Below are 24,602 nucleotides of genomic sequence, written 5' to 3' on the forward strand. Positions count from 1 at the left end.
TGGTAAGACCGGGATGCATTCGCTGAATCTGGGAAAATTTGATATATCAGACCAACTTAGAGATATTCGGGATCAAAACGTATGCAGTCAATGGTTGCCATTGAGAGGGTGGTCTGGATTGTTTGCGGGTTGATAATAACCACCCACTCCTCTGGTACAGGTAAGTATGACCGCATTCGGACTAGCGCGCGCGCAAGTGGATTGCTAGCAGTCTACCTCTCTACCTAGGTGTATAAGCCTAGAAAATGGTACTACTATGAGCTGGAGACATCTCAATGTGAACGCATCCAAAGAAACTACCTTTAAATGTGGAATGAAATATCTGAAGATGCAGGCTGCCGGCGCTTCATTCGCTAAGTGTGTCAAGTATGCTACACGCTCCCATGATTGATCTCCGAAGTAGACGTGGCTTCGATCGCAATCTATCGGATAAGGTCGCTTGATAATCACCGTATCCTTACGCACACTACTGCCCTATGTTGTAGGCATGCCGCTTCATGGACGTGGTACCTTCCCTAAAATCCAGGCCGCTCAATCATGGAATTTGCGATTCTTGTTGTCCCCAAATAGTAACACCCTGATCGAGGGCAGAGCATCTGTCTCGAGGAGTCTCAAACGCTCTTCGAAAGTGTTGTTTATGTCAATCTTTCCTCCGGTACCGACTACAACTACACCACCAGCGCTTGGTCCGAGTCAGTCCACAAAGTTTAGTAGGGGACGTGTCAAGCACTCACGAGCCATCGGGTAAAGGATCGCTCTCATCGATCGATATAGACACGTCCTTTCCCACTTTGCTCTTGTACTCTGCCTGTGCCTCCTCGATTGCCTTCCTCACGGTATCGTAATCCGCCTTTCGTGCCTTTACTTGTATGTTCTCTTCATTCAGCGCATATGTGCCTTCCAGTATCAAGTTCTTCAAGATGTCCTGGTATTTCTTCTTGTCCTTGGACACACCCTTCAACTTCTTGCTTGCCTCATCAAACAGCTTGTCGAGCAACTCCTGGCGTGCAGATAGGATCCTTATTCGCGACTTGTTTGCAACGGTAGATCTGGTGATTTGCTGGGACATGCTGGCCTGCTTGAATTTCTTCTCGTACTCGGAATCGATCGCGGCCGTCTCTTGGCGCACCAGCTTGGACTTCTCGATCGCGAACTCTTCGTCGGCCTTGATATGTATTTCGTTGGCTTTCTCGATGGCTTCCTGCCGGATAAAGGCAGTCATCTTCTTCAACTCGTTCGACACCTGGAGTAACCCATGGTTAGTTGCTTGCTGCATCTGACGTAGATCGACACTGATGTATGGCGGGGAACTATCAGCTGCCTGGAGGCTCCTCACCTGGTCGTCCGACATGGCGTGGACGTGCGACATGTTGCCGGTATGTGACTGTACTCTATAGGGACAAGAGAATCAGTGGTGTCTGGGACGAATGAGGTTGGTAGAGATGCAAGTTGGAGTTGAGCTTGGGAATGAGGTCAATCAACCAGCCAGAGCTCGGAGCATCTTTGGCCAACCAGGGTCCAGTCGAGCAGCTGCGGCGGATTATGTCATCAGGAGTCTCAGGAACCAGCTCCATCACAGCTACTCTGGAGCATCCCTTCTGTTGCTACTCAACTACGTCTATACTGTCTATTCTCGCCGCCATATAGCCGCTTGACACTGCGCAGCTGTCCCCGGAGCTCCGACTCCGCTCGCCGCGTCCTTCATTCACACGACATCATCACGCCGATGACCCCCTGCTCGCCTCGGCTGACCTGCCCTCATTCGTGGTCGTTGATCAAGTTGTCGCTCAGAAGACCGAACACCACGCTGAGAATCGACAACTAGAGACCAGTTCTCCTCTTCCAAAGCCCTTCTCTAACACAACATGAACGCCCCTCTGAGGTAGCAACATCGCCCCGTCGGGAACGACATATAGCCCGCCCATAATGATGGACCTATCGCCTGGAGCGAGCATCGCTGTACGTTTCATACGAAACATAAGTCCACTGTCTTGCAGGGTGTTCAACTGGGCTGACCGTTATGTTTTGAGCTCGGAGTGATTGTTGGCCTAGTCTCCACGAGCGTACAGAGCATAGGCCTGACCTTGCAGCGGAAATCGCACCTCCTCGAGGAAGAAAAAGAAGAGGACCACGAGCGGCGGCCTCCATATAAACGGCGACGATGGCAGGTTAGAGCGGTCCGCATCGGCGGGAGGAGCTAGACTGACTGGAATCAGCTTGGAATGCTTATGTTCATCGTGGCGAACCTGGTGGGCAGCACCATTCAGATCACAACCCTGCCGCTACCAGTTCTCTCAACACTGCAGGCAGTACGTTTCTCGACTCTAGTGTTGCGGGGTTTGCTAACGGGCGTAGTCTGGACTCGTGTTCAATTCCATATGCGCCTCCATAATCCTGAGCGAACCTTTCACTCGCTACTCCCTTGCCGGTACCGTTCTAGTGGCAGCTGGCGCAGGACTTATTGGAACGTTTGGTGCCATTCCGGAACCTTCCCACAATCTTGACCAGCTCCTCCGACTTCTTAGGCGTTATCAATTCATAATATGGATGATCGGGACTTTGGTCGGCGTCTTGCTCCTCCTGGTTGCTAACTGGATCCTCAAACGCTTACATCCACGCGGGACGCCTCGACTCCGACTTATTCGAGGAATGGTGTTTGGCTCCATTAGCGGCATCCTCTCCGCCCATTCGCTGCTCATCGCCAAGAGCGCAGTGGAACTCCTGGTACGCACCATCATAGACCGGCATAATGAGTTCAAGAGGTGGCAGTCCTGGATGATCCTTATTGGTCTCGTTGTTTTTGCCTTGACCCAGCTTTATTACATGCACCGCGGCCTGAAGCTGTGCAGTACCAGCGTTTTATATCCACTGGTGTTTTGCGTCTACAACATCATCGCGATAATCGACGGTCTCATCTACTTCCATCAGTCATCCAGACTATCAAACTTGCAGGCTGGCCTGATAGCTCTTGGAACCATAATTCTCCTTGCTGGAGTCGTCTCGCTCAGCTGGCGGCTCGAAGAACATGAAGAGGAACCTACTACCCCTCTGGCACACAAACGCTTTGGCGTGCCTCCTCCACAGAATGTCCTGACGCCTGGCATGGCTTTGGTACATGGCACGATGGACGAAGAATTCGAATCACCAATCGATATAGAAGATCTAGAACCCGGGATGCACGGCGCATTGACCGACCGGCGGCAGCGCCAGGCTGCCGATGAGCGGACCCCGCTACTCGCCCGCGCTCCTACAGGCCCTGCTGTTGTGGTCTCACGACGCAAGAGGAAACACCCTGTCATCGACACAGGTGGGCATCTCAGTCCCCGAGCTACGCTCTCCCCGGGCCGACCACCGAGACAGCGGCGCATGACCATTGCGCAAGGCACGGACGAGATATGGGATGCGCTCAATGATCGAGAGCATTTGTCCCCAGGAATCCCATCCCCGGGCACGGATCGCAAACCGCGATCCGGGACACTCCCGCCACGGAGAATCGGCTCGTCATCTAGCTGGCTCCAACAGATGCGCAGACGCTCTTGGTGGGAATCCACAGGCGGTGGCAAGCAAAGGAACACAGGTCTACCACATGCCGAGCGAAACGGGCAAAGCAATGACAATGGCCACCAAACTCCCGAACCTGATGATACTCAGTCCGACACAGACGTAGAATCAGGTCCTATGTTAGGCAGAACGCGCAATAGTCGGAATAGAGGGAGTACTGACTACGTGGAGAACCAAGGGTCTAGTGGGGATTGGTTCAAGCTGAGGTGGTGGCGGAAGAGGTGGAAGGATAGAGAGGGAGATGAAGACGAACATGATCATGACGCTACCATTTGATATCCGAATCCTATGTCTTTTGACTAATTCATATGAAGTCCAACTTTACAAGCATGGCGCTTGCTTTAACCACCCATTATATCGGTGCCGTATAGTGCATCTCTGTTTATGAAGTGACGAGCTCTAAGTTATCAAAATGGAGGAATCTACGGTGCAAAACTCGTCGATACTTGCAGTTCGTTCTGCCCTCAGCAGGAGTGCTGGTGCTTCTACCTATTGATGTAACAAAAGCGCAGCATCCAACCCAATGGGGAAACTTCGGCTACCCAACATGAGCTCCAGGTCTCCTACAACAACACCACATCCGATTATACAACATAAACACACTTGTCGCTCATCATGCTGGTCTCTTTGACCGTCGGGAAGGTAGATGCCGGGGTAGCCGTGCTTCTGACTGAAGACAAACGCCTGGTATGTATTCAAACGTGGGCAATCTACAAAGACTACAGCGGATATCCCGCGCTCGAGAAACGACAACCCCTGCGGGACATCCATGAGGACTAAGCATGCCTACAGATTGAATTCCCTTCAATCCTCCTTCCACCAGACATATCCTCCGGTAGCATCGTGGACATCACTGTTGCCCGTAATCACAAGAAAGAGAACGATGCCGCCCAAGCCTTCCACGCCCTCCAGACCACCATCTTCCGCACCTTCGGCCAGCGAACGCCCTCTCCGCCCGTTCTACGCTGTCGCAATGCCACCCAGACATCTGTCGTTCTCGAATGGGACCCCATTGATATTGCTACGGCAGAGCTGCGCAGTCTGACGCTTTATCGCAATGGAAGCAAGGCAGGCACGATCCCCAGGCCGATGGAGCAACATAGTACAAAGTTGAGCGGTCTAGCGGTGGACACGGAATACGTATTCCATCTCGTGCTCAGGACAAGCGCGGGAACATACAGCAGTGAGAAGCTCAAGGTGCAGACACACAAGATGACAGATCTATCTGGTATCACGATCACGCCCGGCCATATGCCGGCTGCACTACGCGAATCTCTGCAGAAAACTGCGGAAAGAATCGGCGCGAAGATCGTGGACAACGTGCGCATTGATACGACCCATTTCGTATGCACAGAAGGACGTGGACCCGCTTGGGAGAAGGCTGTGGAGCAGAACATTCCCGTTGTGGTACCAGATTGGGTCAAGGGTTGCGAGCGGGAGGGAAGGATAGTGGGTGTTAGGGGCTACTACCTGAATGCGGATCCGAGATTGCGACAGATAGGTCCTGGCCCGACACCACAGCAGCAACATCAATCCCCGCAGATTCAGCAACAGCAAGTCAGAAGTCCCCCGCTACCGAGTCCACGGACGGAAGTTACGCCGCCTACCCCTGAGAGACCTACGCATGACGGACGGGATTCAGATGCTGAGAGTGCGGCACCACCTCCTCCGCCGAAGGATGATCAGGTGGATGGGAAGAAAGAAGTAGTGGAGACTCCAGAACCGAAGACACAGACGGAAGAGCAGAAGGTCCGAACTGAAGATTTGAAACCGAGTCAGGAGAAGGAGAAGTCGCAGGCGGAGGCGGAAGAGAGTGAAGAAGAGGAAGAGGACAGGGGTGACGCCAAAGCCGCAGAAACAGTCCTGCCTACTGCGAACAAACCACGACAGCCAACAGTGGAAGACGAAGATGATGGAGCAAGCTTTCAAGAAGTGGACCTTTGAGCGTCTGATTCCTTGGCCACGTTACCAATGTCGACAAGAATCCTCATGCGAAGCTCGGTGTCAGGCGCGGGGTGTTGCTTGCAGGTTTGTATTGAAACTCGATGCGACTAGTTTAATGGTTTCCGGCTCCTAGCGCTCGATGATCGACTACCCAATACAAGCCGTATGATTTTGCTGTAATATACTACCGAATTTTTGTGGCAGTTTCCCGCTGACCGGACGGTATCGAGAGTGTTCACGTTCAAGTTTCTTCTTCTATTTCGCCTCTGTGCCTCTATCTGATTCTAACCTATAGCTTGGACATTTCTCCCAAGACCCTGAGATCGTCACGAGTGATCTCTGACAGGGACTTCTTCCCTAGATTTGCCATGGAGCTGTCAGTGTCTGCAAGAATGCAGTCCAGGACATGCTTGACTCCTTCCTCTCCTCCCATCGCCAAACCGTAGACGTAGGGTCTGCCAATCAGGACGGCTTTCGCTCCCAGAGCAATCGCCTTGAGCACATCGGACCCGGTACGAATACCACTATCGAAGAGAAGCGTCAAACCGGACTCGACGACCTTCTGATCAGCGCCAATCTCCGCCAACGCATCTAGCGACGAAATCGCCCCGTTGAGCTGCCTTCCCCCGTGATTCGACACCACAATCCCATCCATCCCGTGCTCAATCGCCCTATGCGCATCCTCGACCGTCTGGATCCCCTTCAACACAATCGGGCCATCCCAATACTTTCTCAAAATATACAAATCGCTCCATTCCCTATACGTTCCCGAGGACAACGCGCTCACAAACAGCTGCGCCTTCTTCATCGCCGTCGCACTCGTCAACACCTTGAGTGCGCCCGTCACACTGCCCGGTCTCTTGAGAATCTGCCACACCTCTGTGACTTTCTCCGCAATACTCCGCTGGTCCTCGGCTTGTAGCTGTTCGTACATGCGATTGAACACGGGGTCCGAGAAGGCTACTTGACAGCCCTGACCCCATATAAACGGCAAATACGCTTCATCCAGGTCCTTAGGCCGCCACCCAATCATGAACGTATCCAGCGTCACGACCAACACCTGATATCCCTCCCTCTTCGCCCTGGCCAGGAAACTCGCCGTCAATTCCTCCGCCTGAGGTTTCGGCCAGTAGAGCTGGAACCAGCGATCCCCGCCCTCACCATTCGCCTTCGCGACCTGCTCGATCGACCGCGTCGCCGCCGTGGACAGAATCATGGGGACCTTGGCCGCAGCGCAGGCCCTAGCCGTCGCTTCCTCGGCATCCGGATGCGCAATCTCCTGCACGCCAATTGGCGCCACTAACAGCGGACTCTTGTACTTCCGCCCGAATAACTCGACGCTCATGTCTCGCCTCGTCGCCTGCGTCAGCATCCAGGGCCGCAGTCGGTAGCGGTCGAAGGCGGAGAGGTTGGCGGCGGCGGTTTGCTCGTTGCTGGCGGAGCCTTGGATATAGTGGAAGTTTGGTAAGAGGATGGCGGCGCGGGCTTGGGCTTCCCATTCCGAGGGTTTTGTGGAGAATTTGGGGGCTCGCAGGGAGGAGTAGAGGGTTCGTTGGAATTGGACGAAGGAGTCCGGGTCGGGTTCGAGGGGGTTGGGGGGTTTGGTGGTCATTTTGCCGCTTGTCTTTTGGATAATGGAGGAGGGGGAGGGAGGAGGAGGGTTGAGAGTTTCTGTGAGAGGAGAGGGGTTATTCGGTTTGGTATAGAAGTGTTGTTGCTGGGAGAGCTTACACAGTACAGCTGACTGAGATGTTTAGACTAACGTACCGAGGTTGAGAAGAGTGGAGGTGTTGATTGGCTGGTAGATCCATTCTAATTGGTCGAGTCATTGTAGCATCGCTAAAATAGTTGATCCAACAAGTTAATCAACGAAGTGCCACAGACATAGCCTGTACTTCTCATCAAATAAGACATCTTGTGCTTTGTGTAATGCCCATTTGGGAGAGTGCATAGGCTCGGCAAGTGAGCAAGTTGAAGTTGTCTGGGGGCCGAAAAAGGAAACTGGGAGACGAATGAACATTCCACGGTGCTTTCAAACGTTATACAAGTACAAGCAGTGCGAGTTCATGTCTAGCTCGCAACAGAGCAACTATCGGACCTACAGCAGAACTGCAGCATCAATTGGTAGCTTCAGCGCTTCCTTCGCCGTTGATATAGACATTGCCCAATCAAGCAAAGCGCCTTGGCCGCAATCTACCTTCCCAAAACGTACAAACGCCCGCCATAGAAACCTCCATATCCTCCCTCCCATGCTGGCTCCTGTAAACCACAACTTTTCTCATGCCCTCCTCCACCTCCCCCCTGACGCTCGAGCGCATTCTGCTCGCCGTCGCAGCCATAGTCATATCCTTCCTATGGCGCACTTCCCAACCTACCCCTGAAACCTCGTCACTCACGTGCCCAGAGCCTCCCAGGAGCACCATACAAAGTGCTCCAAATTCCCAGCAGCACGAAAGCTCCCTCGATTCCGAGTGCGCCGGGAAGCCTCACCATGCGAGTTGGACGTCGTGGTGGCATCCAGAGCGCGTGTTACATAGCCCGAAGCATGTCTCGGAGCTGAGCGCAGGGACGCGGACGAAAGATTGGAATATTTTGTATCATTTGGGAGGGTATGGGCCGTGGATTGGGAAAGTGGATAATGTGGTTGAGGGGGGAGTGGCGCCGCCGGAGGGGTGTAGGGTTGAGCAGGTGCATATGGTATGATTGACTTGATCATTTGTTTAAGAATACCTCAGTGCTTTGATGTTCTTTCATCGTATACCTGAGACTAAGCTTTGGTATGGCCTTGGGGATCGGACTGAAGGCTGATTGGGAACTGTAGATGTCTAGGCATGCAGAAAGGTATCCTACTGTGAAGGCTGCTACAAGTGCGTTCTATGCCGTTTTCTGTGTAGAATGATAAGCTTACCAAGTTCCCAAGGAATGAGACGCATGGTCGAGAAGATGAAGAGCAGTGATGTCAGATTCACCGGCAGTCTGGCCTTCGTCCACGACTGGGAATTGTTCTGGTCCGGTGCGTTTGTTATTCCTCCCTGTGAATTCAAGCAATTTTTGTCAAAGAAATCATGCATTCGAGACTGAGGTCAACCTCTTCTATGCGACATCATACCCCTTCCACCATCCCCATCCCTCACCCATTCAATCTTCCCACAGTTCCGAACTTTCGACTGATCCACCCCAGACGACGCCCAACTCGCCCACCTCACCACCACAGGCCCATTCTCCGGCACCCTCGGCGCCTTCACCACCGGCGTCCGCCTCCGCACACGCTACTCCCACCTCCTCCCCAAATCCCCCTCTCGTCCCACCAAGCTCTGGGCCAGCGACTCCCCGCGCGTCATCGACACGGCGCGCTACTTCTCCGCCGGCTTCTTCGGCCTCGATTCTCAGAATTCCTCATTAGCAAAAATTGAAGTGATTTCCGAGGGCCCCGAGCGTGGCGCCGACACCCTTACTCCCGGTGATACTTGTCCCAAGTACATCGAGGACGAAGAGGAAGGGTGGGCTAAAGGGTGGAAAAGCATGCACGCGTACCGCCGTACCTATTTCCCCGTCATCCGCTCGCGACTCCGGCAGCAGAATCCGGGGATGGCGATAGAGTTCGACGACGATGAATTGTATGCCATGCAGGAGATGTGCGGGTTCGAGACGACGGTCAGGGGAAGTAGTCTGTGGTGCGATGTCTTCACGCAGCAGGATTTCCTGCACTTCGAGTACGCGAGGGATGTGCATCATTACTATCGGGCGGGGCCGGGGACGAAGTATGGTGCGGGTTTGGGGTGGTTGTGGTTGAATGCTACGGCGAATTTGATGCTCGAGGGGAAGGAGGTTGGGAGGTTGTTTTTCAGTTTGTACGTTGCAGATCTATCTACTCGACGGCTGCTGGGTTGGTGTTGGTGGCAGGGAAAACTAACAGTGGAGCAGTGTCCACGACGACGACATGGCGCCCATGATCGCCGCTCTCGACATCATCACTCCCAAGGAACATCTCCCGCTTACACACATACCCAAGGATAGGATCTGGCGCAAGTCGCAGGTCTCGCCCATGGGCGGACGTATCATCTTTGAAGTGATATCTTGCGACTCCGAGTCCCGAGGGTGGCTAGGGGGCCGAGACCGTTTCGTCAGAGTCAATATCAATGACGGCATCACTGCGCTGCCGGGATGTGACACTGGGCCTGGAATGAGCTGCAGACTGTCTGCCTTTGCGGCGAGGGTGGCGAGGAAGGGGGTTGAGGTGGGGAACTTTCGGGAGATGTGTGGGTTAGGGCGCGATGCTCCTGAGAGGATTACCTTCCTGCGACAGTGAGGACTGGACGGGATGCCAGAAGAACACGACCAAGTCAGGTGGCTAAGCGTTCGTTATGAGTACCTGTTTACTGCTCCATGGTGATGCCCTAATTCGCGTGTCCCTCCAGCCATCATCCCATGCCACATTCGGGGTTTCGCAGTCCAACGGGGGGCCCAGGTGGTATGGCACCGCCTGCCCGCTCCTAACCCTCAAGGCGACGGCCATCTCTCTCGAAACGGCTCACCTCCGCCATCCAACCGGAGTTGGACCTCGATATGCTGGAATCCACACTCCAGGTTCTCGATCTCAATCTCCATCTACTGTTACATGTTCACGGCTTTCACTACACTCGACTGGGCAGTCCAATAAATACCCTGAAGTTCCCCCGGACGCGCTCTCCGCTCCTCAGACGGCGATTACCTGTTGAACGTATGTAGGCGCTCCAACAGCGGTATCTGTCTAGTCGCGTTCGATACTCCAGTTGACGGCAGTTGCCGAGTCGCATAGATTAAGCCGACTGGCTCCCTGGGCGTGCTCAGCAAAAGGGAAGAAACTGCGAGATAGGCGCGGTTGCGTGCATTCGAAAGCATATACGAGGGCGGTATGTTGGGAGGTGACGAACCAGTCATTTCCCATAAACTGGTTATCCATGACTGGAATGCTAGACCAAAGCAAGCTGGATTACACCTTGTAGACGGTGGTAACTTTAGGGTCGTCCAGTTCTATCTGCCGGAAAAGTTGAGGGGTAACCGCTACATCATCGGAGGAAGAACACTGGACCCGTAACTTCAGGATATGCCTCACAACAGAACCTCTGGGAGCGGATCCTTGGTGTCCATCTCTTCCTCCCAATTTCTCTCTGGATAATACTCAGCCATGTCGGGCAGGGGACGCGGTGACGCATGTTCCGTATGGTGTGTGGTGCTGATAAGGTCCAATCGACATCGGTTCGGATACCACCGACCAACGTCCAGAATCCTTAGCGGCAACAGTTGCTGCTGTCCGCGTTCATTGAACTCGCCAGAAGCTCTCAAGGGGTTTCCTACGTCGGAATAGGTCGTGGGATGATCGCGATGTTGAGGTCGCCTTGCGATTTGGGTAGGGCCAATTCATTTCTCTTGACTCAGGCCCTTCTCCTTCGCCAGACGCCGCGCCGAAACCTCCTTCAATTTCCTCTCGAGTTCATTCTTCCTTGATACCAGTTCTGATCGTGCTACCTCAAGTTGTGCTATGCGTTCTTCAGGGGTCGCTTGCAGGACACGCTTTTTCACCTGGCAAAAGTCAGCTTCGACACTGCATTGTCGTCGACGGCAATGCCACTGTGAGACGCACCTCATGGGCTTGTTGGTCGCTTCTCAAGGTTGCGCCGTAGATTGACCCAGTTACGGTGATTGCAGTGACGGCACCAGTAATGACCCAGCGACGTACAGCTTGTGGTGACACCATCTCCTGCACCGACAATTATTTAGTGAGAGTCGTGCTGGTTAGGATGAGAAGGAGTAGTTATCTGAAGGAGATCATTTTTTGCGGAAACTTTCGAGATGATGTGGGTTTGGAGCTTGGACGAGATCTATCGCGCAATGTCCATAACGCCAAGACTTATGCTCTTGGCGGATCGATCGATCTCTATCAAAACAGTCCCGCTTTCTCAACGACAAGCAACAAACAACACCTTTACCAGCTCAAGACTCACCATCATCAATTATGTCTAACGTCCCACGTCCGCAAACTAGCACCTCCTCACGGCTCAGCACAGTGCCGTCTCAGAAACCCCGGCAGCTTTCCCACCTACAAGCACAGCTTGCCCAATTGACAGCCAATATGGCCGACCTCGAAAATCTGATGCGTACAACTGCTTTCCAAGCACAGAAAATACGCGGGTTAGGAGGGTATGCTGGCGGCATGTAAGTGTTCAGATTCAGAGCAGTTGTGAGATGAAGGATCTAATAATGCTTTCTTGCTAGGTTCATGGCTGCAAGCAAGGTGCTCGGAGAGGAAACAGTCAGAGGAGGCGATGCAAACTCCAATGCCGCCCAAACCGGAGAGTCTCGAGACCGGAAACCGTAGCTTGTTTCATGCCCCGTGCTACTTTGGCTCTCTACGCAGAGCCATTGTTCTTGAAGGGATCGTCCCGTGGACCGATGCATACCACACGCTATAAGCGACCGCCTTCATATTCCGAGCAGCAGAACAGCCGGGTTTCCAACCACCAAACTTCGTCTATTTTCAAGCGGATATTGAGCGTCTGGATTTAGGAACCGTCAAAGGGTTCAAACCCACATGTCCGCTCAACTCTGCCGAGATTGGACAGATAACAGCAGAGAAGCTTTCCGTTCGGATAGGAAGATGAAAAAGGGCGCGTGAGAAAGAACCAAGGCCAATGAGAAACGCAAACGGTTATGGCGCACTTTTGGAGAGTGATTCGCACAACGATGGCCGGGTCGCCGAATAAACGTCGAGATTACAGCACAATCGTTCCTGGCAGTTCACAGTTTCCACCACCCAAGGGCGCTTTTGGAGGGTTCTCTGGAGCTTTCCCCGATATGCGGAGTCTAAGGCGTTATCATTCAATTCGTTCCCTCAGTGGTCCGTCCTCTATGAAGCTTCGATACGGAAATGCAAGAAGTCTCATGTCAGATAAGCCTGGTGAGGGACCGTGATAGGAAGCTGACGGAGCATGTACACCCAAGAGGCGTGATAGTGATCGACAAACCCTGTACACAGTATTACGGTGCGTCTCAGATCAGATACTGTCCAATGGTGTCAACATCAGGCCCAACCAATTGACAGCGGAGGTGGAAATCCGGGGAAGCCGTTATCAACCACGCAAGACGCACAGGTGATAAGCCATCATTTTCTTGTCCGGCCGCGCAGCTGTCCTTTGTATAAAGCAGAGCCGCTCACCCGACGTGACGGGATACTCTCGCTGCATTCCTCCGCCGGCATCCGCTGCGGCTCCGCTCCGCCTTCGGTCGATCGGTACCTGCATCTACACGGCCAAGCGTCCTGTCCTTCAGACCCAAACGAGCACACTATACGGAGTATCAAGTCTGCTACGGAAAACGACTGCTTGGCCTCAACACACACCAGTACCCTTCGATGACGGCAATGCCTCCACTGTACGCTCAGTGCACCGTACTTGACTCTTTGTCTGCCAATGGGAGTTGAGTGGTGATCAGCGGCATTCACATCCACCGTCTCCCTCTTCATCCATGCCTGCAGGGTGACCTAAGGACTATACTACCGAAGACGAAACTCGTCCACGACAAGCCAGAGCAATAATGTTGGTTGCTTTCTGTCCTCTCTTTGGGCCGGGAGGACGAATGTTCGAGGCATGCCTGTTGGTGTGTGTTTATATTGCCTGTTATCAGGGTCAGGCCCGATAAATGAAATCCTGCAACACCCCACGCCAAGCACTAGTGCTGCCGGTGCCCTTCCAGGCCGCCCAGCAAACGATCGAGTCTGGCCTCGCTGAACCGGTTCTCAAGGCGTCTCTCTGCCGCATCGAAGGGGCCACTTTACAGCTTCATCTTCAGCGACCGAGCTTCCCCGTTGTTTACCTATCTACGGCTATTTCTGGCCCAATTCCAGGTTTCTTCCGACTTCTGTAACCTGCTCCATCCTTGCCAATCGACGAAGCCCGCTACACCCGCTCGATTCGCGGATTCCATCGGCCCCTCTATCCTTGTTGGTGCATCTTACGTGCAGATATTGTGGCTTGTGAACCCCCACACATGTCCGCAGGGGAAGGGTCAGACGAGCATGAGACAGCTGGAAAGTCTACGGGACCCTGCATTCATTGAAAGCCAATTCGTCTGCTTGATCTCACTGGAGAGGTATCCTTGCGGTTCTGCACTCTGGAGAGTGAGGCACATTGCTCATTCATCCGAAGACAATGTAGACTATACAGTACGTATTGCCCTGAATCTGTGCTCTCTTCTGGATTGGGACGCCATGTGTTCACATGTGAATGCATGGTCGACCGACCGCGGGCGGCGAGACCAGGGACCGACGCTAACTTTGTTCGGTAAAGGGCTATACCCTTCCGGGACCACGATGGTATACATTGTCTGTCGCTGACTTCTGGAACAAAAAGGTCGGAGGCATGAAAGCGTTCCCTCCAGGGCTTGAAGGAATCTGCACGGCCCTATCATAGCCTTTACTGCAGCAGTTTGGACCTGGGACGTGAGGCTATTCCACAGAATCTGGGGCGGAAAAGGCAAACCAGATGCATGCAGGACGTACGGAGGCTCTCCACATAAGTAAGGGCCGCGCTAAGAAGCGCCAAGAGACGCTAAAACCAAGGAACACCAAAACTCCAATCCTCTGCCTGTTTACCTAGCTCTAGCGCAACACTACAATACTCTTTTTTTACAAAACTTGTAAGTATAAGAAGCTTAAGCTAAGGAGAATATTTCTATAATAATTATATCTACAGAATATGTTGTTGTTGTGAAGTTGTTTTGTGTCATACCTTGGCATTTCTTGGCATCCTTTCGTGAGCGGCCCTTACTTATGTGGAAAGCCTCCGTATAAGCAGCATGTTTTCGACCTCTGGCTGGTTGCACTGTTGCCACCTGCGAATACCTGCTGTTGGACATGTAGGGACGGGTTAAAGTGGTTGTTGGGCCCAACCACGTCAGCATGGCGACGAATTGGGCATTCTTCCAGAACATGGACTTTTGCACAATCGGAAATGGAGCGTCGTTTGTTCAATCTCCATGGAAATGCGATCTTAAACTGCAAGTGCTGAAGAACCAGTTATGAGAGGGACAGACGGGCATACATGGGCGAGCCCGGATATATGCCGGCAGTCGAGGAAACCTGTCCAGGTTAGCGTGAGCACTTATCGATATGTACTCCGTATCCGTACTTTGGCATGTTTCTCTTGAGAGTAACGGGGCAACTGGCTCCAGCAGCCTCTGTTACGGGAATCCATCAGCCACGTTTGCTGGTATCAAAAGGCCACAAAAAGAATCTCGCAATGCTATCTTGGAGATGGGAAGCGTCAGCAGGTTCTACACCAGAAGAAGGCTAAAGGCCAAGGCGCCGTCGAACACAAGCAAACCTGGAATGCCTAAATAGTGGAGACGGCCCTTTTTAAAGTAGACCACGCTGGGCCAACACGTTGTTAGGCGCGGGAGCAACAACCGGTAGAACCGTGGAAACGCTAGCCTACCGCCCTAGCAGTAGTCGCTAGAGTTATCGTCGGGAGATGTAGGAACGGGCGATTCTGACGACTGTGGCTGTCGGCGGATAGGTACCAACGACATCAACTGAGGGAATCATGGCCGCTGTTCATCAAGCGGTGAAGTGCAGGACGAAGACGTGATGGAATCTCAGGTACGGGGGTGCGGCGGACCGAGGAGAGGATTCACATGAAGGGTGTTACTATGTACACCAACCAATAAGACGCTACATATTATGCGGTATATTGTCCTTACAGGCTGCTTCATTGTTGATCTTCACAGCAAGAGCAGCATCGACTGTGTAGCGAAGCACCATGGTTTGACATTCCGACACTCAGCCATTGAAAGCGCGCTTGCCGCTTGATGGTCTCTGAAGCCGCAATAGTAGGCACAGGGAATAACATCGAACTGGCCTGAATTGAGGCTTGTGCTGTTGCTCCTTTCATAGGACTTGTATTTTAGTCGGTGCAGCCCACGCGACCCCCATTGTTCAGTTTGCTCAGTTGCTGCCAGTTCGCTGCACCCCACCTGGGCACCTATCTTCAGGGCTTCAAAAAAAGGCCAGGCACGCTCTCGTCACCCGAAGGAGGTTCAGGGTCTGGCAATCTTCCCGCTCCGCTGCTGGGGGAGGCGACACAGACAGCAGCTACCATCCCACCTGTTCCCCGCTCCAAGACTGAGCGAGGGGTGGTGAGGTTCCAAGGTTGGAGAGGTCGTGAGCTGGTTGTGGTGGTGGTCGCGCCTTCCGCGCCTGGCTGGGAGAGCCGCAGCGCCTTCCTTTCCCCAAAAAGTTCCTTCCTTTGTGAGAAGACAGCAAGCACGTCAAAAACAATCTCCCGCACCATCACTCTCTTCTTCTCCTCTCCTCTCCATCTCCATTGCTCCATCTTCAACACCATCTTTTTTTGCTTCGCAGCCCCGCCAGCTCTCCCTCCGACCTCCGTCTTCTGCAAAGCTCTGCAAGCTCAGCAAGCTGGGCATCGATCCCATAGCAGCCGCGGGGTGCCCCGGGTCGTGCAGTCAATCCCTGGTTGCGCCACAGGGTGCGTCTGCAAGCTGTGAATGGGCCGACCCCCACTGACGACGGTTAGACCACACCCCTCCAATCCTGCTCTTGTCTGGCAGTCGGTTCTCCCCCCTCCAGCAAACGCCTCCCTCACGGTACTCCATATCCAGCGTGCGAACCCGCCTCGAGACGTGCACCGTCGCTCGACTGTGATGCCGCGCTGCTGGTCGTTGAGACGCGCTGCCAGGCGCCAGACGTCACGGATATCGCCCAGTGGACCTTTGGTGCGCTGCTAGAACTTGTGTCTGCAAACTGCCCTGCCCCAGAGCGAGGCCCGGCCTACTTACTTTGGCTGCTACTGCTACTAGTAGGGGTACTATTGAGGGTCTGTAAAGTGCCGCCCACCGCCGATTGCTGGGAACCGCTCGCACCGCAACCCGCCCGCCGTGACTCGTGTCAGTGACGACTTCCATCCAGCCTATTTTTTCTCCCCTCCTCAGCCCTTCCTTCACCGTTTCACTGGGCTCACTGCCCGAAAAGCAACCCTCAACTCTTCGCTGTCGACTGTCGACCCTCCCTCATCTACGCCGCCCGTCAGACCCCCCAGCCGTACAGCTCCTGCGCCTTGCCGCATCTCAGGGCCCCCCGGAATTTGGCGCACCTCCTGCTCGGCAATGTCTGGGGCGCAACACACCTACCCGTTCGACGGGCGTGGGGGGGATCGCTTCGACGCCTTCTTTGGACTGCCCGCAGACCCCTCGACGTCGCCCTCCAGACCCAGACTGACTGGCCTCTCCCCACCAGCCTTCCCCGACTACTCGTCCACCGTCACTTCCGCCGCTCACTCCCTCTCCTCGGACAGTACCTTGGGTACCAACCTGGATTCCCCGACACGGACCCCAGCTGCTCGCCCGAGTATGCTGCAAAAGCCCATATTTCCCATCCTCGAGAATGCTGCCGGAGGTGCCACCGCCGACAACGTCGAGGAAATGCAGAGCAACGATCCTCTGGCCACCCAGATATGGAAGCTGTACTCGAAGCAGAAGTCGCAGCTCCCCAATGCGGAGCGCATGGAGAATTTGACTTGGCGGATGATGGCCATGAAGATGCGCGAACGCAATAAAGGGTACGGAAGACGCCATTGCTGCAACATCCGCACGTTTGGTGCGGCTCTTCAAATCCATCGCTAACGTTTCGTCACGTCGTCCAGGCAAGCCCAGAACAGCGAAATGCGCCCGCCATCATCAACACCCCGCACCACCTTCACCACCCCTCCCAAGAGCGCACCGAGTGGAATCGCGCAATTGCGAAAGTCCGTGGACCAGCAAGCCCAGACGACGCGCCAGCCCGATGCCATGAATCTCGACGACTTTATCTTCCCCTCTTCCGTAGCTTCACCAGCCGGTCTGCCTCCCTCGCCGTCGAATGAGGTGACACCCGCCGCTTCGAATGCAACCGCGCCAGCGATACCGATAAGGAAGCCCAACCACTCCCACGACCATGACTTTTCCCTCGCTCACGCCTCCGCTCCCCCTGTTCCTCCCGTCCAAAGGGAGCAAGAATTCGGTTATGTCCAGCGTCACGTTCGCAAGACCAGCATTGACGAACGAAGGGTAAGTTGACTCTCCTGTCACAGGCCGTATCGTGCACCTCTAACCCCGTTCTATCAGCCTCCCAAGCGGCGGGCAGAGACATCGCCCCAAGTGCCCGCCGTCAACAGTATCATGATACCCACCGACCCAGAGTCAGAGGCAGCGCTCCACTCGTACTCGCTCGATCAATCGATGCCACCCCCCAACTTCCAAAACAGCCAGCCGCAAGTGCCTTATACCATTGACACCTTCCAGTTAAACGAAGACGCGGCCATTACATCCGCTGGCCCTTTCCAGCAGGATTTCGGTTTCTCGCCCGTTGGCTCCCCTCTGATCAACCAAAGCCATGGCTTTAGCAGCATGTATAACCCGAACTCGATCGCGTCGTCCCTGAACTCTACAGACTTCTATTCTCCTCCTGGATCCGCGTTCCATTCCACCGTGTCCACACCGCAACCCATCGCCGAAGACTCTACAATGTACTTCGATCGTAACGGGATGGATATCCGTGGAGGTGGCGCTACATATGGCTCACATCGACCGTCCAACCTATCCATGTCGATGCAGCCGCAGTACGTCTTCAACCCAAATGGCACGGGCGACTCCATGTTCAGCGGTGTGGCAAATGCAAACACGAGTGCATCATTTTCTGCGTCGAATATGCTTGCTCAACAAGGTCATGTCAATCCGTCCCAGGTGCTCCACAACAACCTGCCTTTCCGCCAGCAGGAGAATCCTCCTGTGCCTCGACATGAGAACATGTTTACGTTCGGCGCCGATTCTGACAATGAGGAGGAAGACGGCGGCGCATTCCCCGACAGGACCATGCCGCCCCAGGCTGACTATTCGCCCATGGAGGAGTCGTCGCTGGAATTCCCTTCCAGCTTCCAATGGGAGACCAACCTCTCAAATCAGTTCAACCCCACCCCAGCACGCTACCCAGCAGGACCTCCACGGAAAACCGTAACGATTGGTGGCACTGAAATGCTACCCTCACCGCAAGATCACTGGAACCAGCTCGGAAGCCTTGGCCGGACGCATGGTTCAGCTGCGTCTGTCAGCGAAATACGGAATCGTGGGAACGACCCCCGACGGCAAAAAATACCCCGCACAGCCTCGACCCCCAACGCTGCTGCGCTCGCCCAGCAAGGCCTGCATGGACGCCCGCAGTCGTCGGCAAGTACCCCTCCTGAATCTGGCTTCAACTCCGCCGCGCCGTCCCGGCCACAAAGTCCTGGTGGAACCAAGCCGAGCGAGCAGAATGCTCAACCGACCACTTGCACGAATTGCTTTACTCAAACAACGCCGCTTTGGCGGCGCAATCCGGAAGGCGCGCCTCTCTGCAATGCATGCGGCTTGTTCCTCAAGCTACATGGTGTGGTGCGTCCGCTGTCGTTGAAGACGGATGTGATCAAGAAGCGGAATCGTAACAACGGCTCCGGCGCCGTCGGTTCGACATCTACGCGGTCATCAAAGAAGTCATCCAGGAAGAATTCTCTGGCGCAAACCCCGGTTACTACGCCCACCTCTGGCAAGACCAGTCACGCGGACTCGGAGTCTCCCAAATCGACAGGCTCAGTTAGTGTGGGACTTGCAAGTGCTCTTGCAGCGTCCGGTGCTGCAAAGAGCGGAGGCGTAGTTGCAATCGCGCCTGGGCCTCCGAAATCCCAACCCGCCACAACCGTCCATGCCTCTCAGAATCGCACACCAACAGCCTCTCTACCGAAACGCAACAGGGGCCAGAGCAAGAGCGGAGTTCCCGAGTTCGAGATGGCCGATGCCGAAGACACCAGTGGCAGGTTGTCGACGCCTGCCAGGAGCAAAGTGGACCCGAGGGTGCCAACAACCAACACCAACACTGTGCAGAACCTGAATCTGGGCCCTCTCCCCATGGGCGCAATGGGGCAAGGTCTGCAGTCGGGCGGGCCCCAAGAGTGGGAGTGGTTGACGATGAGTTTGTAGGCGGACATGGTGGCGAGACGATTATGGATCTATCTGATTTTTGCTCGGTCATGTGTTTTGCATTTGCCTTGATACCTATCTGATTTTGTTGGGCGGTTCGGATCTGCGAATAATGGTTAGACATGGTTTTTTATCACCCTTTGTTTTCTTGTCTTTGCTGCCTCTGTCCCGCATACAAGCAGCCATCTCTTTTTAACGGTTTCTCCTTCATGGCCAGCGGCGAGCCGGTTACACCAGCAGAAGAATGGAGGAGATAGGGCGCTCCATTGGCTTGCCGTGCACAGCGCTAAGTAATTCACGATACCACTGACGTTTTCCTTCGTTCCTTGGGACCCCCGACTTTTCCTCTAGGCAGGACTCCCTTCCGGCTCCCGGTTCGTTGGTGTCCGGGCGATGAGATGACGAGGAATATCCGTCGTTCAATTCTTATTTGGGTTTGGAAGGATAGGGTTGGAATGTGGGTTCCGGAAGCCGTGAACGAGTGGAGGAAGAAGGGATGTGTAAGGGGAATGAAGCGTATGTTCGAGGAGCCGGAGGAGTTGTGAGTTTTGACGGCGAGGGGAGGAGGAGCAACTCAGTCTGATGCAAGGAGGGGTTAAATATTCAGGCGTTTTTATAGGAGTGCGAGTACATAGAGATGGATATATTGGCCTTGGGGCTTTGGAGGTAGTGGATCTATTGGTCCGGCTGTTCTTTCGGGCTGGAATTATTATGTTTATGCTCATGTTTATAAAGTTGCTACATGGGCTATTGAGCTATGGTACATGCCCTGCTCTTGATTTTCACGTGCATCCACGGGAGCACCCATGCACGTGGTCACTCTGCGTAGGGTTTGTAAGGGTTGTGTTCTAAACCCCGCAGTTGTTGAATGAGGTGTGTTGTGCTGGTTGGGCGGGGTAGCTCTTTCACCCAACGCAAGACGTCATTGCATGGGCGGCACTGTGAACAGTCTACCTAGGTACCCGTCGACTGCTGAGCTTGCTCCCTTGGGATAGCTGAAGAGAAAATAAAGCGTTCCCACCCCCGCTTTTCCGGCCTTCGCTTTGCTTTACCCTATATACAGAAGAATCTGTGGGTATCATCCTTTGGGTTTGTTTCATTGTCGTCCTCTCCGTGTCTGCTGCTGCTGCTGCTGCTGGATTCTCGTACCGGGGACGTTTGAGACGGAAGTTTCCTTGTTTGAAATATCTAGGAACTGGGGGTTGTTGAAGCTGAAGCGCCCTGTGATAGAGGGTATTGGAATACGAAACTTGGGGGGAAAACCGGCAAGCCGGAATATCCCGGGAAGTTTGTTTGTGGTTGCGTGCTTCGTGATTTGGTTGTTCGGTGGGGATACGGGTGTTTTGAGGAAGTGCAAGAGTGTTGAGCGAAAGGGAAAGAAGACAGAAAAAGAGAGGTGGTGAGTGGGTAACCTGACAAACGGGCAACGGGAAAAAAAAGGAAAGGATGACGAAGCCAAAGGTGTTGATGTTGGTGGCGGATGGAAGCGAGGAGATTGAGTTTGTCACGACTTATGATGGTGCGTTTTCTTCTTTCTCTTCTTCGCAGGGATGGAAGGGAGGAGAATGAGGAAGGGGAGAGGGAGAGGGAGAGAGAGAGGCAGAGAAACTGTACTGAACTAAAGGTTAACACTCTCGGCAGTGCTCACGCGAGCGGGCTTCGAAGTCAAATCGGCGGGCGTGGATCTGAAGCATGAGTTTGCGCAGTACGTTTATCCTCTCTTCTTCTTCTCTTCTATATCCCTTTCCTCCTATCATTCATTCCCCGAAGCTTCCCTTGTCCCTTGGTTTTCTAGCTCCCATGCTCCCTCACTCTCCCATCCCCTTCCCCCTCCGGCCATTCATCCTTCCCCTCTCTGCCAATGCCAATGCTAATACTGTAAACCCCCAGCATGTCCCGCAACATCCGCCTCCTCCCCGACTCGCCCACCCTCCTCGCCCTCCCCCACCAATCCGCCCACCAGACGTACGACATGCTCGTCCTCCCGGGGGGCATGCCGGGCGCCAAGACGTTCGCCCACAACGACGCCGTCCTGGCCATGATAGCCAATTTCCGCACCGAGGGCAAGTACGTGGCGGCCATTTGCGCGGCGACGATTGCGCTGGTCGAGAGCGAGAGGAGGTATGGCGGGGAAGGGAGGAAGGGGAAGCTGAGGGTTACGAGTCATCCGAGTGTGAGGGGGAAGGTGGAGAAGGAGGAGGGGGCGTGGGAGTATAGTGAGGAGAGGGTTGTCGTGGATGCGGGGGTGGTGACTAGTAGGGGGTAAGCCCTTCTTTTCCTTTACTCTTTTCTTATAGGTGGAGGGGTATTGTAAGGAGTGGAATGATGCTGATGGAGTGCTTAGACCTGGGACCGCGCTCCTCTTCGCCTTGACGATCGTCGAGTTGTTGGCCGGGAAGGAGAAGAGGGATGAAGTTGCGGGGCCGATGATTGTTGCTGAGACGCTATGAGGGCTTCCGGCTGAGAAGGAGATGGAAATGCCAGACATGGAGAAATTGATTTGAGTTTCCGCGCTGTTCACGATATGTGAGTAGTCTAGTCTTTTTTATTTTCAGCCGTTAGGTATGCAGAGCTCAAAGTGCTGGGTTTTCGGTTCCGGATCTAGGTCGCTGCCTTTAGAGGCTTGAACCTGCGTTGTAAACATCGTAGTCGAGGCATTGTGCAGTTGTCCTTTTGTCTGGATGCAGGCTGTCTGTTGTCTTACACCACTCTCCTTGCGACGGTACGCACCTGTGGCCTGTTGTTGGTAGCATATCACGATCACACATTCGTTCCCCCAGTGTAAACAACACAGTCGTCAGGGATGAAATTTGTAAACTAGCAATGGCAGATGTTGTATTACCAATCCAGCACTCCATGACAATGGCGATCCTGTATTACCAATGTTGTATTTCCAATCGAGCATTTACATGAAGGCCTCCCTACGCTAGACATTATTACTAGATCCGGTTAGCGCAGGATTAGAGGGTTTGCAAAATGTTTTGGTCCTACGGCCGCAGGTAGGTCTGTGGTTCAGCAACTCATGAAGGAGGGAATGGTCCGTGCAAAGAGTCGAGAACCTCTGTCGTACGGGATATCTCCACATGTCGAAAGCATGAACGTCACGGTATACCTCGAGAGACGGATAGCGCTAGGTGTACTAACGCTGCTCGAGAGATGCGGAACAGTCTAGCTAGGCTCCTATCTAACTCGTATTCTCTGTGTTATTAAACGGAAAGGGATTAGAGTTGCAGTTTCTCGCCTCGCATTGATTCGGTACGAAATACGAAGTACAATTAACTCTTCTTTCCGCCTTTCCTGAGCGCAATATGCATGGATGATTGAAAACTAGACCGGGGGCCAACAAACTATGTTGACCACCCGTGCGACTTCTGTTGGTTTTCTTCCTTCTAACCTACTCTCATTTCGCGGTCGTCCACCTGAAAATAGCGCTCTTCCAGCACAGAGCAATAGATGGGTACAAGGCCTCATACGCTTTTTAGTAAGTTACCCTAGGGCAGCCAATGCGTCAATCAATTCATTCCGGACTTTAGGTTTTATAATCCGTGAATACGGAGTACAAAAATGAGTAAATAAATAGGTGGAGGTTTTGCAGGACTGTAGATATCGTTCATCACTTCCCTCTCTCACCACTCGTAACCCAGCAATCTTCGAACCGGCGAATCCAATGCATCTCCCCACCCTCCCCTCCCTTTCCCTCCTCCCCCTCCTCCTCCTCCCACATGCATCCGCACACGGAACCCCCCACCCCTCCCCAGCACCCCAAACAACAACAAAAACCCTCTTCACCTTCCCCAACTCAACCTGGCTCGAAAACATCCATGTAACACCACACAACACGCTCCTCGTCAGCGTCATCGAAACCCCCGAACTGCACCTGCTCGACCCGGCCACGGGGTCCCGCTCTTTGGTAACCACATTCCAGGGCAAGTCCGTCGTCATGGGCATCACGGAGTACGGCGATGAAAACGAGGAGAACTACGCGGTACTCACGGGCAACTACTCGCAAGCCGGGGGCGGCGTGCAAGGGACATGGGAGGTCTGGGGCGTCAAATTCCTGCGCGATGCTCATATCCGTCCTTACGATACCGACCACGACCAAGTCCAGGAAATCCAGGATCCCTCCGACCCAAGCAAAAAGAGACGTCTTGCCATCCGCAAATCCCTCCTCGGCACCCTGCCCACGGCAAAACTCCCCAACGGCTTCGCAGCCCTCAACGAGCACACACTCCTGATATCCGAGTCCACGGGCGGGAAACTGCTCTCCCTCGACATCCGTTCCAAATCCAACACCACGGTGCTCGCGGACGACACCACGGTCTGGGATCCCAAGACTGCGACTTTGCCCATCGGCATCAATGGGCTCAAGGTCTTCAAGTCCAGAGATTCGTCGTCGGCGTGGGTGTACTACACAAACACGTTCCTGGACGCCGTGTACCGCGTCCGCGTCTCTGCTGCTGGCCCACAACCAAAAGTACAGGCGAAGCCGCAGTTGGTGGCCAAGGGGGAGATCCTCGATACCCCGGATGACCTCGCCGTGTCGGTGGATGGGAAGAGTTTGCTCGTGGCGCGACCGTTGGGCAATGCGATTGAGAGGGTGCATGTTGAGACGGGCAAGGTGGAGACGGTGGTGAGTGGTGCGGCTGTCGAGGGGGCGACGAGTGTGAGCCTGGGTCGTGGCGAGAAAGGGAAGGGGTGGGTGTATGTGAGTTCGAGTGTTGGCAAAGTGTTTGGCGTGAAGTTGAATGGGAAGGCCTAAGTAGGAAGGACGAAAGGAAAGGGCGGAAATAGCGATTCAGATGATGAGAAAGAAAAGGGGACATTAACGGGGGAGGAAGGTAGGAGTTGAGAAAGTGCTTTGAGGGGGGAGGGGGGAATCAGCAGTTTAGATGGAGAGGAAGAAAAGGGGACATCAGCGGAGGAGGTATACATTAATACATCCAAACTAATCCTTTTCTTTGGCATTTCGAAATGCCCTTCGTTTCCAAGACTTCTGCTCTACCGCAGGCTTTCTTCTTCCATTCTCGTCCTTTGCATTACCGCGACGCCTCCGTTCA

General features: G+C 54.0%; 10 protein-coding genes across 10 annotated transcripts; 7 read left to right on the forward strand and 3 right to left on the reverse strand.

The window, feature by feature from the left end:
- Positions 1-111: 111 nt before the first annotated feature.
- Positions 112-1,476, reverse strand: EI97DRAFT_405253 (ATPase, V1/A1 complex, subunit E). Its single transcript, XM_033796555.1, has 3 exons — positions 1,337-1,476; positions 735-1,243; positions 112-682 (listed from the first exon to the last, which is right to left on the reverse strand). The coding sequence occupies exons 1-3, from the start codon at positions 1,367-1,369 to the stop codon at positions 532-534; spliced, it is 693 nt and encodes a 230-aa protein (XP_033650428.1). The 5' UTR covers positions 1,370-1,476; the 3' UTR covers positions 112-531.
- Positions 1,477-2,222: 746 nt separating this feature from the next.
- On the forward strand, positions 2,223-3,837 carry EI97DRAFT_445349 (uncharacterized protein; the record flags this gene model as incomplete). Its single annotated transcript, XM_033799965.1, has 2 exons — positions 2,223-2,309; positions 2,356-3,837. 2 exons carry the CDS (start codon positions 2,223-2,225, stop codon positions 3,835-3,837), a joined length of 1,569 nt encoding a protein of 522 aa, XP_033650429.1.
- Positions 3,838-4,123: 286 nt separating this feature from the next.
- On the forward strand, positions 4,124-5,726 carry EI97DRAFT_436501 (uncharacterized protein). Its single transcript, XM_033799124.1, has 2 exons — positions 4,124-4,248; positions 4,354-5,726. The coding sequence occupies exons 1-2, from the start codon at positions 4,177-4,179 to the stop codon at positions 5,503-5,505; spliced, it is 1,224 nt and encodes a 407-aa protein (XP_033650430.1). The 5' UTR covers positions 4,124-4,176; the 3' UTR covers positions 5,506-5,726.
- EI97DRAFT_436502 (FMN-dependent alpha-hydroxy acid dehydrogenase) lies at positions 5,727-7,226 on the reverse strand. Its single transcript, XM_033799125.1, has one exon. It carries the CDS (start codon positions 7,115-7,117, stop codon positions 5,795-5,797), a length of 1,323 nt encoding a protein of 440 aa, XP_033650431.1. The 5' UTR covers positions 7,118-7,226; the 3' UTR covers positions 5,727-5,794.
- A 518-nt stretch (positions 7,227-7,744) lies between these two features.
- EI97DRAFT_193858 (phosphoglycerate mutase-like protein) lies at positions 7,745-9,835 on the forward strand. The gene is made up of 5 exons (XM_033793623.1): positions 7,745-8,202; positions 8,327-8,372; positions 8,426-8,518; positions 8,687-9,356; positions 9,430-9,835. The coding sequence occupies exons 1-5, from the start codon at positions 7,786-7,788 to the stop codon at positions 9,812-9,814; spliced, it is 1,611 nt and encodes a 536-aa protein (XP_033650432.1). The 5' UTR covers positions 7,745-7,785; the 3' UTR covers positions 9,815-9,835.
- Positions 9,836-10,905: 1,070 nt separating this feature from the next.
- On the reverse strand, positions 10,906-11,242 carry EI97DRAFT_384696 (uncharacterized protein; the record flags this gene model as incomplete). Its single annotated transcript, XM_033795988.1, has 2 exons — positions 10,906-11,067; positions 11,129-11,242. The coding sequence occupies 2 exons, from the start codon at positions 11,240-11,242 to the stop codon at positions 10,906-10,908; spliced, it is 276 nt and encodes a 91-aa protein (XP_033650433.1).
- A 258-nt stretch (positions 11,243-11,500) lies between these two features.
- EI97DRAFT_483032 (uncharacterized protein) lies at positions 11,501-12,069 on the forward strand (the record flags this gene model as incomplete). The annotated part of the gene is made up of 2 exons (XM_033802088.1): positions 11,501-11,700; positions 11,761-12,069. 2 exons carry the CDS (start codon positions 11,501-11,503, stop codon positions 11,861-11,863), a joined length of 303 nt encoding a protein of 100 aa, XP_033650434.1. The 3' UTR covers positions 11,864-12,069.
- Positions 12,070-16,665: 4,596 nt separating this feature from the next.
- Positions 16,666-19,545, forward strand: EI97DRAFT_461517 (uncharacterized protein; the record flags this gene model as incomplete). Its single annotated transcript, XM_033801204.1, has 3 exons — positions 16,666-17,117; positions 17,202-17,604; positions 17,662-19,545. The coding sequence occupies 3 exons, from the start codon at positions 16,666-16,668 to the stop codon at positions 19,543-19,545; spliced, it is 2,739 nt and encodes a 912-aa protein (XP_033650435.1).
- A 1,446-nt stretch (positions 19,546-20,991) lies between these two features.
- On the forward strand, positions 20,992-21,995 carry EI97DRAFT_384700 (DJ-1; the record flags this gene model as incomplete). The annotated part of the gene is made up of 4 exons (XM_033795989.1): positions 20,992-21,064; positions 21,187-21,250; positions 21,436-21,807; positions 21,890-21,995. The coding sequence occupies 4 exons, from the start codon at positions 20,992-20,994 to the stop codon at positions 21,993-21,995; spliced, it is 615 nt and encodes a 204-aa protein (XP_033650436.1).
- Positions 21,996-23,212: 1,217 nt separating this feature from the next.
- Positions 23,213-24,304, forward strand: EI97DRAFT_445356 (uncharacterized protein; the record flags this gene model as incomplete). The annotated part of the gene is made up of 1 exon (XM_033799966.1): positions 23,213-24,304. The coding sequence occupies one exon, from the start codon at positions 23,213-23,215 to the stop codon at positions 24,302-24,304; it is 1,092 nt and encodes a 363-aa protein (XP_033650437.1).
- Between the last annotated feature and the right edge of the window lie 298 nt (positions 24,305-24,602).

Source organism: Westerdykella ornata, assembly GCF_010094085.1.
Source record: "Westerdykella ornata strain CBS 379.55 unplaced genomic scaffold EI97scaffold_32, whole genome shotgun sequence".
NCBI classification, from domain to species: domain Eukaryota; kingdom Fungi; phylum Ascomycota; class Dothideomycetes; order Pleosporales; family Sporormiaceae; genus Westerdykella; species Westerdykella ornata.